The 16,285-nt window shown below is 53.3% G+C and overlaps 1 protein-coding gene across 1 annotated transcript in view; it reads left to right on the plus strand.

The window, feature by feature from the left end:
- Positions 1–3,302: 3,302 nt before the first annotated feature.
- The window catches only part of NPEPPS (aminopeptidase puromycin sensitive), a 34,767-nt gene continuing 21,784 nt past the window's right edge, over positions 3,303–16,285 (plus strand). The window contains exons 1-2 of the mRNA XM_064733631.1: positions 3,303–3,487; positions 11,164–11,248. Of these exons, the coding sequence (XP_064589701.1) occupies positions 3,365–3,487; positions 11,164–11,248 (208 nt within the window). The 5' untranslated portion in view covers positions 3,303–3,364. The remainder of the gene's footprint in view (positions 3,488–11,163; positions 11,249–16,285) is intronic.

The raw sequence follows: 16,285 nt of genomic DNA on the forward strand, positions 1-16,285 counted from the left end.
TCACTGGGGCGTGCGGGGGGCAAAGCCAGCAGAGAGCGCTTCCCGCAGCACCCCGGTGGGGAAAGCGGAGCCCTCCGGAAAGCCGGGACGAAGCCCCGGGGCTGCGGGGCCGATCCTGGAGCAGCCGGGGCTGAGTCACCGGCCCCGAGCCCCGCGGCCCCGGCGCTTTCCCACGGCTCCCGACTGGTGGGGCTGGATTTTCCCAGCCCGGCTGGCTCTCCCGGATGCCCGGGATGCCATCCCGGCCGGTTTCACCGCCGTGGGCAGCGCTGGGGGGCTCTGGAACCCCTCTGGAGCCGCGTCCTTGCCCGTGGGGGGCTCGGCCAGGGAGCATCCCTGAGGAAATTTGGGGTGGGGGCCGTGGAGATGGCACTGGATGAGGTCCCCATCCCACCTGTGCTCTCCTCCTTGCAAAACCACCGCGTGGGGATTTGTGCCGTGGGAGAGCGGGATCAGGGCTGGGATCAGGGCTCGGCACCCGCCCCGCGCTGTCCCCGCCAGCTCCAGGCAGGGGCTGGGCCACGTTTGCCTCCATCCTTGTGCAACCTGTCCCGGGCGCCCGGCGGTGAGGCGGGAGGGGACGGGCAGAGCCGCACGCACGCACGGAGAGGGGGAAACCCAGGGGAAATCGCCTCCCAACCCCCGGGAATGACCCGCGGAGCAGCAGGCCCCGGAGCTCGGAGCGCGGCTGTCCCCGTGCTCCCGAATACCAGAGATTCCAGCCCTAAGCCGGCGGCCCAGACCTGCGAGGCAGGATTAGCCGGTGCCCTCCGGCTGCTCCCGCTGCCGGCAGCAGCGGCGAAAACTCCGCCGAAAGAGAGAGAAGAAAAGAAAAGCCTCCCCTGGGATTTTCATCTTTTTTCTTTATTCCCCCTTTTTAATTTTTTTTCTCCCTTGTTTTTCCTAACTAGAAAGGAGCACTGACAGCGGTTGGTGGCTCTGGGCTAATTACAGCTCCTGGCTTCCACCCCGTCCGTTTGTCCCCGGGCCCTCCGCAGTCTGGCACTACAGGAGAGCCCGGTTTGGTCGGGACACGGAGGAGGAGGAGGCTTCCCCCCGGCTGTCTCCGCGGAGCCTCGCTCTTTTTCTCTCTTTCTTCCTTCTATTTTTTTTTTTCCTGGATTCTTGCTGACAGCAGCATCTGTCACCTCCCAGCATCTCCCGTGCGGGGCAGCACCCGCGGAAAGCGCCCGGAGCGCTTTGCCAAGCACAAGCCCCGCGGCCACCGAGCCCCCCCCCGGCGGGCCAGGAGGGCACCCGGTGACCCCGCGGCCATCGGGGATGGGAATTAAAGCTCAGAGGAGACAATCCCCTCCGCTGCCCTGCCGCGGAGCCCAGCCGCCCTGCTCCAGGAATAGTTTTATCCTGGCCCTGACCTTGCCGCGGCTCTGCCAGGGACAGCCACCCGCGGCCACCCGCGCTGCCAGCACCGAGGCCGGGCGGGAGGGGACGGGATTTTGCCCTGGCCGGGTCCCGCAGCCCGGCCGGGGCACAGCTGGGCTCCTCCTGCCGCGGCGGCCGCGGGGTGTCCCCGGCGTGGCACGGCCGGGCTCAGTCCGGTTCCGTCCATCCCGGCTGCGAACCCCGCACGGAGCCTCCCCGCCGAACCGCAGCCCTTCCCTCGCGGCGGGGCAGACGCGGCTTTCCGCCCAGAGCCCCGCCAGGATCCCATCAAGCCCCGAACCGTTCCCTGGCGCGGCTCCCAGCGCCGCTGTCCCCCCGCGTCCCCGCGCGTGTCCCGCGGGGCTCCGCGCCCCGCCGCGCTGCGAGCTGGCACGGTGGAGCGGGGCGGCAGCGGCCCGAACCCCCCGCGCGGCTCCAGCTGCTTCCAGCTGTTTCCAGCTGTTCCCTTGTCTCCCTTTCCCTCCCCGGGGCTCTGCAGCACAATGCGGCCCCGCGGCAGCCCCGGATGAACCCGGGCTCGGCAGCGCTGGGTTTCTGTTACCATGTGCTGAGAGCTGTCTGTACTTTCTCCCTGCCCCAGTTCGTGCCGCCGGCTCCTCCGGGTCTCAGTGAATCCCCGTTCCCTCCCTCGAACCCTTCTCCCCTCTTGAACCCCTTCTCTCCACCTCGAATCCTATTCCCTTCCCCAAATCCCATCTCTCTCTCCTGAATTCCTGCTCCTTCCCTCAAATCCCTGCTCCCCCCTGCCTGGAATCTCCACTCCACTCCTCAAATCCCTTTTCCCTCCTCAAATTCCTTTTCCTTCCCAAATCCCCGTTCCCTCCTCGAATCCAGCTCCCCTCCCCAGATCCCTGCTCGCTCTCTCCACTCCCTGCTCGCTCTCTCCCTGGCTTAGCACTAACTTATCTTTTTTAAACAGCAAAGTCTCACTTTTAACAAAAATAAATCTTGTTGGGGAAGGAATAGTGAGAAATAAACTGAAATACAGAGAGCAAAGAGGGAACCCGGGGTGTCCCAATATGGGGGCACCACTCCAGCTCTGCCCCCCAGTCTGAGTGCACTGGGAGATTTGGGAGCCGTCATCCCCCTGAACTGGGAGTACTGGGAGCCCCGCTAACGGGGTGCCCGTGCCAGTGTCACCCCAAAACCGGGAGCCCCTGGGTGCACTGTGCCAATCTCCACCCAGACCATGTAACCCGAGAGCCCCAGTTAACGGGGTGCCAGCATCCGTCCAAACCGGGAGCACCGGGAGCCTCATTGCACCTTAATGGGGTGCAATGTGCCAGGCCCACTTGGAGCGGACACACCGGGATCCCCCACTACCGGGATCCCCATTACAGACACACCGGGATTCCACATTAGCGGGGCTCACCGGGATCCCCATTACCGGGATCCCCGTTACCGGCATCCCCATTACGGGGGCTCACAGGGTTCCCCGTTCCCGGGATCCCCGTTACCGGGGCTGCCCCGTCCCGCAGCACCGGGAAGGGGCGTGTCCCACAGAAAGGGGTGTGTCATCGAGGGGCGTGGCTTTGCGCAGGCGCACTCCGGGCCAGCGCTTACGCAACTCCTCCCGCCGCCTTCCCCCCCCCTCCCCGCCCCCCGCGCGCGCTACGTGCGCGGCCGCGTGGCGCCGCCGCGCGCACGCGCACGCGCCGCCCGCGTGCCTCCCTCCCTCTCTCCCTCCCCCCCTCCCGCTCCGCTCCCCGCACTCCCCCACCGGGGCCGCCTCGAGCCGGGAGCGCGCGCGCGCCCCCGCCCCTCCCTCCTCCTCCTCCTCATCTTCCTCATCCTCCTCCTCCTCATCCTCCGCTCCCGCCGCTGCTCCCTCTCGGTGCGTCCGTGCGGAGCCGCCTCGTCGCCCTTCCCGCGCCCCCCCCGCCCCCCCCCCCCCCCCCCCCCCGCCGCCGCCGCCGCCCCGCCGGGGGGGGCGCAGCCCCGCACCCCCCGCGCTCCCGCCATGCCGGAGAAGCGCCCGTTCGAGCGGCTGCCCGCCGACGTGTCCCCCCTCAACTATGGGCTCTGCCTCAAGCCGGACCTCATCGACTTCACCTTCGAGGGCAAGCTGGAGGCCGCCGTGCAGGTAGGGCCCCCCCTTCTTCCTCCTCATCCTGCCCTTCCTCATCCTCCTCCTCCCGCCCCGCCCCCGAGGGGTCCCGCCGGCCCGCGCCCCCCGCGGGGACCCCGCAGTGCCCCGGGGGACCCCTCGATTCCCTCCTCGATCCCCTCCTCACCCCGGGGTGCTCCCCCCCGCCCCCAGGGACCCCGCTCCCCATCAGGGCCCCTCCCGGCCGTGCCCTGAGCGACCCCCGGCCCCGATCCCCCCGTTCCCTGCGCTCCCCGGGCCCGGCCGGGCAGGTGCAGGGAGGCCCCTCGGGGCTCCCCCCGCCGCTCCTCCGCGTTTCCATTCACGATGGGCGGACAAACCCCCTCCAAACGCCCCAAAAGCCCTCCGGGACCCCCCGAACCCGGCCCGGCTCGGGGGCCGCCCCGCCCAGCCCCGCTGCGGCCCCCGCGGGTTCCCCCGGGCGGCTCCTCCCGGGCTGGGCCGGCCGGGCCGGGATGCGGGAGCGCCGCGGGAGCTCCGGGCTGGGCACGGCCGGGATCCCCGGTGCCCGCAGCCCCCCGGGGACCCCCCGAGCTGCGCTCCGAGCCGGCCTGGGGAGGGATGGATGGATGGATGGATGGATGGAGCGGGGTTTTGCTGGAAAAGCCAAATAAGCCGTGAAAGGAGAAGTCCCCGGTGCGGCTCCCGGGGAGGGTAGGCCTCGGTGTCATGGAGAGAGAGCCGGGAGAGGGCTGCGGAGCCGAAACCTCGCCGCGTTCTTCTGCAAGGCGAGAAAAATCCTCCTCGCCGTGCTCGTGCTTCAGAGCCGGAACCAGTTCTGTGAAAGCCTTCAAGTCTCTCCCAGTCATTCTCATTGGCTGCCCTGCCAAGATTTCCCGAATTTGCTTTCACGTCTTTTTCTTTTTTTTTTTTTCCTTGTGATTTGAGAGAGAGACTGAATTATAATGGCATAACTGTATTTTTTGGGGTTTTGTTTTTTTTTTTTTTCCTGAAAATTAGATGCTCGCACAGAGAACTTAAATATTGAGGGAGGTTGTAAGTCTGGAGATGTGAGCAGATCTTGCTGTGCTGAAGGGGTGGTTAAACCTGGTTTTAAACAGGTAATAAATGCAAGGAGGCAATAAAAGCTTCGGGATGTGAAGCACAGGTAGAGAAGCAGGCGAGCTCTTCCCTGGGGAAGGCCCAGGGCTGGGGATGATGGGGAGTCTTGTGACTTTGGGGAGCTGCAGGAACCCAAGCAGACATGAGTAACTTTGTGTCATGTGACAGAAATATTGAAAACCCAAATCTCCCCGCGGATTTGATGCTGGCTCGGGGCTTTGGTTCCAGCCTCGGGGCCGCCGCTGCCTTTTGGGCTGTTCCAGTTCGTAAAAGGCCGGTTTGAGAAATTCCCATTTTCTTCCGCTCTAATCGCAGGCACCTATTCCTGTCCTCGCACCCCGGCCCTGTTACAGCTGTGGGGCTGTAAATGGGATCACTGAAATCATCCCGGTTAAAAATAACGCTCGGGGGGAGGGGAGCAGCGGCTTTTCGAGCCGGTGCTGGGGAGAGCAGCGCTGGGAGCGGCTCTGGGATGCAGGAATTGCCCGGAGCTCCCTCCCTCCGGGCAGGGCTCGCTGGTTTGCAGGGTTTGTTCCCGGGGAGTGGTTTGGATTTCCTGCTGTGCCCAGGTGCGTTCCCCGAGCAGAGGATTCCACCTGGAGATGGGGAATGCTGCACTTTCCCCAGGGAAAAGCTGAGACCCCACAGGTTCCAGGCTGTAAAAATCCCTTCTCACACCTGGAGAGCTGCGCTGGTGTTCCCGCAGCACAGGGGACGGGGAGAAAACGCCAACAAACCGCAGAGAGCGAGGTTTTTGAAACAGCTCTAAAGAAATGTATCTTTATTTTGGATAACTTTTAACGCGGTGGGCGCAGAGCACAGGGCAGTCCCGGGAAATGAGAGGGAGCTGCTCTGCTCCTTGGTGGGGACAGGAACAACCGGCTCATCCACGGGATGCTCTCTGTGCAGGGCTGGATGAACAAAATTAATAACCATCAGCATGTTTCTGTCGAGCTGGTCTAGAAAATAACACTTTTGGGTGCTTTTGGGGTCAAATTATTTCAGTTAAGGACCTTTTCTACCTGAACCTGAGCCTAGCAGAGATTTTCTGTTTCCAGCACCACCTGAGAGCTTTGGAGTCTCTGTAAACTCACAGAGGCAAAAGTGGGTTTGTGTTAAAACACAAAATCTTTTATTTTGGGGTGGGGAAAATGCACGTGCTGCCTCCTCTTGAAGATCCTTAAGTTGTTCCTTTAATCCCAATCAGTAATAATTGCCAGCTCCTCTGCTCCATCCCAGCTGGATAATGGCAATAATCCACACCAAGATGCTCTCTGAGCCATGGGGTGACTTCTGAGGCTCTGACACCAAAAATAAAAACCCCCAAAAAACCAAGAACAAACTTTCCAGAGCCTGCAACGTGCTTTGTTTGCTCTGTTATTTGGCATCTCCAAGAGCAGAGTGGAATTAGTGCAGGCTGTGGTGTTTAGTCAAGGTATTACAAGTAAACACTTGATCATTCTTACTCACTCCAGTAATAGGATTTGCAGCCCTCTGCGGAGAATTTGGGGCTTTCAAACCCTAAAAAAAAAAAGTCCCAGCCTTGGCTGTGGGGCAGGACACTTGTGTTGGCTTTAGGGCCTATAAATAACCCGCAGCACTTTGTGCCACAATAATAAACGGTGCCACTTGCATGGCAACTCCAGATAATCTTCAGGGGATAAAGCCCCTGGTGATGCAGACGATAAGAGGTGGCAGCAGATTTCCGAGCCTGGCAAGGGGAGTGGGGACCTGCCTGTGCTTTGTTCCCGTGCCCAGCTCAGGGAATTGTCCCCCCTGGATAAAGGAATGGTCCTGAAACCTTGGCAAGTTCAGTTTCACAGCCCCTTTTTGGAGCTGTGCTTCTGAAGGCTCTGGTAACCCAGCTATTACCATTTTGACCGGTTCTTCCAGATTTTTAAATAATGTAATTTGCGGCCACATGAATACTTTTGAAGTCCGTGCCGTTGTGTAACAATTACATAAAGTGACAGTACATAATTCCCATTTATCACAGCTGAAAACCCCAAAAAATCCTCAAATGAACTGTTTCCCAAGGAGCGCGGGTCCCAGCTGGGACAGAGCGTGGCTGTGGGAGAGCCAGGGCTGGAACAGAGTCTCCTGCTCACACTCCTGTGATTGTTCTGCCACTTATGTCATCTCCCAGCACTTAAACTTGATTTGTGCAGGGCGTGGGGATGCCTCTCCACCAGCACAATTAAGATTGTGGGGTGGAAATGGTTCATTTTCATTATTCCTCTGTTGGCTGGAGCTTTAATTACGCCAGCCTTGGCTCTCAGGGCCTGGTTATCAGCACAGGGCACTTGCATTACTCAGTGGCTGGGTCAAACTTTATTTTGTTCTTTTTTTCCCAGTTTTTGGCTCTTGGGAGGGCTGGAACAAAGAAGGGATGTGTGGCCCTGGCGTTGTCCAGCAGCAGAAACAAAGCTGCCTGCAGCTTTGGGGCTGTGAGTGGGATTTTTGAGCGCTGAGAGGATCACCTGCGAGGGGCAGGGCTGCCTCTGGCTTCCTGGTGTTTCCCTGCCCATAAATTCCCTTCCTTGGAGCCGCTGCCCTCCCCTGCCTGGAAACTCCACCGAGGTGTTCCTTGATCGTGGAACAGCTTATCTGCGAGGAATTTACAGCCCGGGCTCCCTCAGATCCCCGCTGCAGCGTTTAATGCATCTCTGGCAGGTTTAGCAATGTTTAACTGCTTGTCTGCTGCTTTTTATAGGTTCATTATGCAATATCTGCTGGCCTGAGGAATGTGTGGAGCTGGTTAAAGATCAGTGCCGACCCTCTGGGGTGGGATCCTGGCCCAGCGGAGCTCGCTGGGTGTAGTATTTGTGCTGCTCCAGGATAAACCCTCTGCTCTCCAGCCTTGGGAGCTGCGTTTCCAGCACGTGAAATTCAACCTGCACTGCAGGGTTAAAGGGCCTGGCAGCACCTCAGGGCTCATCAGCTCAAAAATTGGGGTTTTTAACCTTTTCCCCCCCCAAAAAGGCTCCTTGAGCCCCTTAATTCCCAAGATTGGGATGGATTTGCAGCGATCACAGAAGGGATTTACTCTCCCCTGTGAATCCCACACCTCTGGAGCTGGATGTGCTTTAGAACAAGGGAATTTTCCCAGTGAGTCCTGGCGTTGTTAATTTAACTCCTTGGCCGCTGGAATTTGCTGGAGATGCAGGTTAATAAATCTCTTTATCGCTCTCCTCATTGAAGCTTTGGATTCTTACAAAAGACACGCCCTGGAACACAAATCCAGAGTAAATTTAGGTGTCTATTTTTAGAGAGAAAATTGCTAAAAACACACGCAGTTGTTGTAGTGCTGCTTTTAGAAAAGGGCTCCGGAGCCGTGTGACAGGATTGGAATTATCTGGAATTAATTTTGGCTCCAGGAGATCCCTTTGGATGCTCCTCTGCCTGCATTTCAGGTAGGCTGGAGTTCAAATCCCTGTTCTTGATATCCCAAAAAATTGGAAAAATATTTTCCATCAAATCCTTCTCTGCTTTGACCACCAAAAGCTTCACAGCACCTTTAGGTCTTGTTTGGCGCAGCTAAATAATTGTAATTTTTAACTTTTCTTCCATCAAATATTAAACTTTTCAGAGGGATTTCAGCTGTTTTCTCCTGCTGGGTGAATTTTCCCTTCCCTGCTCGTGGTGCCCGAGTCTGACCTCAAAATAGTGTTTGAATTCTGATTAATCCAGTATTCTGCTTAATTCATCAAAAGCCAGGAGTTTACAATCCTGAGCCATTCCTTCCCTGCAGAGATTCCTCTGATTTCTGACCTGTGCAGAACTGCTCTTCTCTCAATTAATTAAATTAAATTAATTATTTTCCTTGCTGAAAAATATAATTTCTGCCTGTACGGTGAATTTCACCCCTTTTTTTGACTAGTTAAAAAAATGAACTTTTTTACTGTCCTGGCCCATTTTAGATATTTTCTTCTATTCTGCCCTCTCATAAAACTGGCTTGATATTGGTAGGAAGTGAGGGAAAATACCTAAAAATAGATAATTGCCTGTTTAAGGAGCCTCTGGATTTTCTCTGCTTAAACCTAAACTTTCTCACTTTGCAGGCTCAGTGCTCCACTGAAAGTTGTGTCCTGGAAAAAGTTGTTTTTTAAAGATCAAGCCCATTGTTAAACTCACATTGTCTGCAATTTGGACAGCTCCGAATCCAGGGAGATTTGGGTTCATAGATTGAATAAAAGTCTCCAGACACGTATAAAAAGCGTTTCTCATCCTGATTTTTCTGTGTTTTAGAAAAACCTTGTAAAACCCCCCCAAGCTCCAGTATTGTGGTAAAAACTGTTGAGATTTGAATTTTGGGTTTGGGGGAGCTTTGTAATTTTTCAGTTTTATGCACTCAGAATTTAAAAAGAAAAAAGTGGATTTCAGGTTGTAAATCTTTCCTGGGAAAATCGGGTTGACCCTGTGTCACCTCAGCTGTTAGATTGTTCTCAATGCTTTGCAAAAATGTTGTTTTCACAGTCAGGTTGGGTTTATTAATTACAATTAATTTGATTTTAATGCCATCAAGAGGTGAAAACAGCCGTGCTGCCCCTCTCGATGTGACACCACTGCAGGGGAGCAGGGAGGGGGCACCAACAGCCGCTGCTCAAAAGGTGTAAACACATCATATTTCTTCACATAATATTTATTAATTAAACAGCTCCATAACTGGGGATAAGCCAGGGATATTTGTCAGGTCAGGGAGGCCGAGGAGAAGCTCCTGCCTGGGCTGGGGTGTGTGGGGTTTGTCTCCCTGCATGGGTGCTGGCTCAGGGATGGACCTGTGAAATCCCAAATTTAAATTCCTTAATCCTCCCTTCTCTGTGAAACGGCTCAGATTTGGGGTTTCTGCCCCAGAGGAACATTCCTGAGGAACATTCCTGGTTCATTCCCAGCTCCTCCTCTCGCCCAGGGAGCGCTGGGGACACCTGAGCCTTTTCTTGTGGCTTTACAAACAAAATCAAATTACGGTTTGTGTGCTGCCTGTGGGTGAGCTGGCCTGGGCACACACAGGGGCTTGGGATTGTGGAACGGGGGTTAAAGGGACCTCAAATCCCACCTGGGGGCTTGGAATTGTGGAATTGGGGTTAAAGGGACCTCAAATCCCACCCAGGGGCTTGGAATTGTGGAATGGGGTTAAAGGGACCTCAAATCCCACCCGGGGCTTGGAATGTGGGAACGGGGTTAAAGGGACCTCAAATCCCACCCAGGGCTTGGAACTGTGGAATTGGGGTTAAAGGGACCTCAAATCCCACCCAGGGGCTTGGAACTGTGGAATTGGGGTTAAAGGGACCTCAAATCCCACCCGGGGGCTTGGAATTGTGGAATTGGGGTTAAAGGGACCTCAAATCCCACCCGGGGGCTTGGAATTGTGGAACAGGGGTTAAAGGGACCTCAAATCCCACCCAGGGGCTTCGTGGGCAGTGCCAGGGGCCCAGGGAATCCCACCCCAGCCCCTCCAGGCCAGGATTCCTTCTTTATATCCCACCCAACCCTGTCCTCTGGCACTTTGGAAATTCATTGATTTTCCTCCCTGCCTCCTTTCAGGGAGCCTAAACCCAGCTCACCGCTAAGCCTGCTCTTCTCCAGGCTGAGCAATCCCGCTTTTCCCACTTTTCCCACTTTTCCCACTTTTCCTCCCCGCAGAGCTGCTCCGTCCCTCTGCTCTCTCCTTGTCCTGGCCCCAGAGCTGGAGGCAGCTCAGCTCCAGCGGGTTCCTGGCTCCCAGTTCACACGTGCATACCTGGGATGATGGCTCCAGGTTATGATAGTGGGGAAAGCAAAACAGGGATGGAGTTTCTTAGGCTTTAGTGAGCTGGTTCTGGGGTAGGAAGCAGATTCTTCATGCCTGTGTTAAATCTGGTTGGTTGCTGCAGAAATTTTTACTCCTTTATTTAAGAAACTGCTGGTGCCTGCTGCTAGAAATCCTGTCCTGGGCAAGCAGGATTCCCAGCTTGATCCAGCCTGATCGTTCTGGTGGTTCCAGCCATAAATGTCTGAATAACTCCCTGGTTTAACTCCCAAATATTTTACCCCTTTGTAATTAATTTTTATTTAATTTGAATTCCTCTGTATTGAGGCTCTCGCATTCAAACAGAGAGCTGGCACAGCCCCACGGTTTATTCCTACGCCGGGAGCTGGCACTGGGTAGATAAAGCAGGGAGTGTGGAGCCAGGAGCTGGCAGGAGGGGAAGGAGAATCTCCCGGCAGATGTTTTGGGCTGAGGAGCCCCGGCAGCCCGGAGCACGCACACAGGTTGTGCTGGGGATGTCTCCAAGGGAGATTTTCGCTCTGCTGTCCCCTGGGCCATCCCCAGAGCAGGCTGATGGGCTCAGGATCTGTTTTTGTTGGGTTTGGATTCCCAGGCCTGCACAAGGGCCCCATTGTGAAGTTTTCAGCCCTGTTCTTTACCCAGCGTTAAATAATTCCCAGTGGGGATGAGTGGCTGAGCACAGCTCCTGCTCTGCAGTACCTCCTTCTCCTTCTCCATCCCGAACACCCAACTCTCCCTCAAACAGCTGGAGGTGCTTCCCAGATGGATGAGAGCAGAGAATTGCCATTTCTTCCTGGTGCTGATGGAGTTTCTCTTGCAGGTGAAGAATGCAACCAACCAAATCGTGATGAACTGCGCCGACATCGACATCATCACGGCGTCCTACGCCCCGGAAGGAGACGAAGGTGGGAGCCCTGCCTGCTTTCGTTTCTGCCCTGCAGCTCTGATAGCACAGTGATGTCACGCTTTGATAAGCTCAGCCCCGCCCCTGGAAGCACAGAATCCCTTATCTCGGTTCCATGCTGGCTCTCATGGCTGCCACTGGCGTTGTGGTGAAGGAATTCCTTCAGTTGTGGTGAAGAAATTATTGCAGTTGTGATATGATAAAGGAATTCCTTCAGTTGTGTTATGGGAAAGGAATTCCTTCATTTTTGTTAGGGTTAAAAGTTCCTTCAGTCTCCTCCACCTCTCCTGAGGGGTGAAGGCAGAGGATGCTGGGCTGGTTTGATATTGTTTTTATATCTGGATGTTGTGTAAACTTCTAAGGACATCACCTGTGCCTGTGGGTTTGGGAATATTGACAAAATGAAATATTGGCAGGGAGTGCATCAGTAAGAGCCTGCAGTAGGAAATGCTCACAGGAAAGGGTTTGGAGAGCACAGAAAGCACTTAATTGGCATTCAGCAGGATTTTCTGAGTGTTGGACAACGTGGGAAAGGGTGACTGTGAGGAGGAGACCAGCTCAGGGCAGGGCTGGGAGCTGCTGGGGAAATGTGCAGCGCTCAGCTGCAGTCACTGAGCGCCCTGGGCTGGCACTGGGGGGATCTGAGGTCCCTTCCCACCCAAACCATTCCGTGGTGCCGCTCTCCGGGCCCTTGTGGCCTTGCTGCACGTTCACAGACGGACAGATGGGCTCAGGAGGGGATCTGGGGAGGGAATTCCTCCCTGTGGGGCGCCCAGACCCTGGCACAGGGGAGGGGTCCCTGCCCGGGCACGGTGGCACTGCAGGGATTTACAGTCCCCCCACCCCAAAGGGCTCTGCTGTCCCACGATCCCGAGGGGAACATCCCCGCCCAGCTCTGCCCTTCGTCAGGTTTGGTTTCTTTTTCGATTCTGGAGGATTTTGTGGGCGTGAGGGAGCTGCCTTGGGAGCAGGGCGTGTGTGGAAAAGCAGAGCTCAGCTCAGGAAGGGCCGGGCAGGATCCTGGAGCGGGGCCACAGGGCTGGGAAAATGTCCCCAAGTGCTCGGGGCTGTCCCCTGGCACCGCAGGCTGGCCCTGCCACTGTAAAGGGGTTGCTAAGCACGTATTAATTAGGAGTTATTCTCTTATTAACAGAGAATGACACTCAGGCACTCACCAACTGCTGCATCATCAGCACTCGAGGTGTAACTTTGTTGTAATTCATGTTAAAACTAGAATTTATTTAAAATTAATGTATTTAAAATAGAACGAAAAGAATAAAAGGAAAATAATAAAATTAAAAATACTAAAATGAATAAAATGGAAATAATAAAGGGGAAAGAGTAAAATGAAAAGGCTAAATATAATAAGATGAAAATTAATAAAATGAAAAGAAAAAAGAAAATAAAAGGAAAATAATAAAAATAATAAAATTGGAGTTAATATAATTAAAATTATTAAAATTAATATAAAAAGAAAAAAGAAAATAAAAGGAAAATAATAAAAATAATAAAATTGGAGTTAATATAATTAAAATTATTAAAATTAATATAATTCAAATTTATAATTAAAGTAAATAGTTAAAATTGCAATTAAAATAGCTTAAAATTAAAAATATTTAGAAATTTTAAAAGAAAATTTTAAAAAAATACAAAACAACAATGAATTGCTATCATCACAGCCAGGCTCCACGGGGTTAAAAAGGGATCTGTGGGATTTGGGAAGGTGCCAAGGAGCAGAATGGCTTTGGAAGGAGAATTGCATGGAATTGGCACCTGTTGATGCAGCCCCTGGGGCTCCCCCTGTGCTCAGCCTGGGGATGGGAGCTGTGGAATGCTCCCCAAAATGAGCCCTGCACCCGTCAGAGCCTGGAGCTCCCTCCTGAACTGTGGACAGGGAGAAGCTCATGGTGGTTATAAAGAATTGTCACCCTTCGTCCTGTGGGGAGGAATTGGTCTCACCCTCGCTAAAAATAAAAAATAATTGGGAATTCATCTCCTTTCCAAGCCTGAAAAGCAGCTGGGGGACAGGGATTTTATTTAGCAGATCCCAGTTCCCTGTTTAAGGAGCAGATGTGGTGACTTTTGTGCAGAATAATTTGTTTTTTCCCCAATCTTGTCAGTGCCCCTGCCCTGGGGCTGCCCGGCAGATTTGGCTGCAGCTCCGGTGCCCCGGTGCTGATGGGCACAGCTGAGGGCAGGACTTTGGAATTTCAATGCAGATTTGCAGGGAAAGCAGATTATTGCCCAATATTTGACAGGAAGCTGAGGGAGGATCCCCACAGCGTTAAAGTCAAAGGGAAGAATTTTTGCTGTGTAATCCACAAAGGACTGAGTAACAAAACCAGCCGAGATGGAGCGCTGGGGAGCAGAAATTCCTCAGTTTCAGCCCAAAACTGAGATTGTCAGGGAGGGCTCTGGGTTCCCTCTGTGCCAGCAATGCTGTCATGGAACAAAGCTGCTCAAAACACCCGAGTTTTCCATGGCTGGATTCAAACTGGACGGATATTTTTATATTTATTTTCTCCCCAGAGCTGTTGTATTTTTAAATATTTTTTAACATTTCCAGTGGAGTTTTAGCGCCGAGGTGTGCACGTGTCCAGATGGATTCCTTGGCTCAGGGGGAGCGAGGGTGAGCTGGAGTTTCACAAAAATGTCAGTTTTGGGAAGGGATGGAGTTTGTGAATCCTCTCTGAGCTGTGAAATCGTGGTGGGATTGGGGAATTTGCCTGGAATCCCCTCAGATCCTGGGGATCCCAAGGGGTTTGTGAAGCCAGGGGTTCCTGCAGGGCTGGCGGCTGCCCCGGGATCCCACAGCTCTGGGGAGTCTGTGCAGCGTTTGGGCCGTGCTCAGACTGGGCAGGTTTTGGGGGCAGAATTCGTCATTTTGGGATTTTCCTTCTCTGTGTGGTGAGGATGGGCCTGGATGTTACTCCAGAGATTTGGGTGGTGGTTAAAATAGAACGAACAAAAAAATCCCAAAAAACCAAAAGAAACCAATCAAAAAACCCAAAACCCAAACCAAATCAACCAAAAAAACCCCCCAAAACAAAACCAACCAGAAAACCCAAACCAACCAAAAAATAACCCCAAACCAACCAAAAAACCAAACCAACCAAAAACATCAAACCCAAACCTTAATTACCTGTGACTTTTCCACACCACAGAAGGGCTCCTTGAAAAAATTCCATCTTGGGAACATTCCATTTTGAACATTTCCATGGTTTGCTCTCAGCTTTGTCCTGGCTTGGGCCCTGCTGGAGCCGCCCGAGGGTGCAGCAGGGTTTGGGGTTGTCCCTTTGCAGGAAATGTGATTTATCCCAAATGCTCCCACTGCACCCCCTCAAACCTGCAGCAGCTCCTCTCTCTTCTGTGTATGTTTTCTGATTTAAGTGGGAACACGTCTTACTCCTGGGTGCTTCCTCCCTTTATTTTCATTTTCTCATTTCTTATTTTCTTTTTCTCCATGACAAAAAAACCAAAAAAACCCAAAAAAAACCCAAAAAAACCCCCAAAAAATTCCCTTTTATTTCCTGCAGCTTTTTCTGTGCAGTAATGTGCAAGTGATTAACTTGCAGCCTTGCAGTGCCAAACTCTCCAGAGCTGGGCTGGTCCCTCCAGGCGCTTTTGTTTTGCAGCCCGAGGAGCCGAGCCAGGCTCTGCTGCACTCCCAGCTTTGGTGGCAGCAGCTCCCTTCCACTGCAGCCCAAAGGATTGTCCAGTGCTTTGTGTGCTTCTGCTGCTCTGGATTGAATTATTGCCGTTGAATAAGGAGTTTAAACAAAAAAAAAAGCAAAACAAAAAAACGCCAAAACAAAACGAAAAAACCAAACAAAACCCCCCCAAAACCAACCAACCAACCAAAAAAAAACCCCAAAAAACACCCCAAAACATACCACAAAAAAACAACAAGGAAACCTCAAAAAGGAAACAAACAAACAAAAAAAAAAAGAGAAAATGTAATTTGGAATCTTTGGTTCGTGTCCGGTTAGTTTGGGGTTTGATTTGTTGTAAGGAGCTGCTTGGAGATTTGGAAAACCCTGAAGGTTTCAGTGTTTCATCTTCCAGCCTTGGTGATGTTCACTCTGGGTTTTTTTGGGACAAGTTAAAGCTTCCAAAGCAGCAGAAATTCCACAACTTCAAACCCAAATAGAGAACTCTGAGGGGGCAGCTCGATGTCCATTGTCGGCCTTTGGCAGAAGCTCCACACCAGGAATTCCTGCGTATTCCTGAGTTCCAGGAGGCTGCAGGATCACATCCTTGCCTTTAGAAGCTGTAAAAAAGCATAAAAATGTTTTTATATTGTGGCTTTGCTGTGGTGGTGTTTGAAAATCCACCGAAAATGCCCCAAAACCCAGGTGGGGAGCGTTGCTGCATTCCTGGGCTGATCAGGAACCCTCTGAGCACGGCTCCAGCAGCAGGACTCCTCAATTATCAGTTCCTGTTGATTTATTTATTGATAAATCAGTAAATTCCCGTCAGGTGTGCAGCCCCTCTCTGGCCTGGGTCGCCCTCGTTGCTCTGATGGACTCTGGAAATGATCAGCATCAAAATCAGCGCCCAGCTCCTCTGCTGGGCCCCGATCCCATCCCTCAGGATTGTTCTCCTCCAGATCCTCCTCTCCTGCCTCGTTTTCCCTCTCCTGTCTCATTTTCTGCCCAGGTATCCCCAGTTGTAGCAAGAAAACTCAAACTTTTATTTTAGGTTGCCTGGCATTTGCTGGCAGCTGGGTGTCCTTGGGTGGATTCTTCTTCAATGCTCAACTCAACTGATTTTTAAAATCGTGGAACTCCTCAGCACGGATCAGGAGAGCCTAAAATTGAGCCTGAAGTTGATCCCGTAGAGGATTTTTTTGTAATTTATTCCTGCCTTGTGTTTTTTGCTGTGTTGTTGGAGCCTCCCAGTGTTGAGCACCCCAGTGGTGGTAAAACTCAGATTAAACCCCGAGCAGAGCTGTGTGAAACCTGTGCTTAAATCAGTTCATTCCTGCAGCTCCTGCACGAGCAGAGGCTGGAATTAACCCGGGTTTAACGCTGGGATG

This window comes from Zonotrichia leucophrys, chromosome 27 (genome assembly GCF_028769735.1).
Source record: "Zonotrichia leucophrys gambelii isolate GWCS_2022_RI chromosome 27, RI_Zleu_2.0, whole genome shotgun sequence".
In the NCBI taxonomy this organism is placed as follows: Eukaryota; Metazoa; Chordata; class Aves; order Passeriformes; family Passerellidae; genus Zonotrichia; species Zonotrichia leucophrys.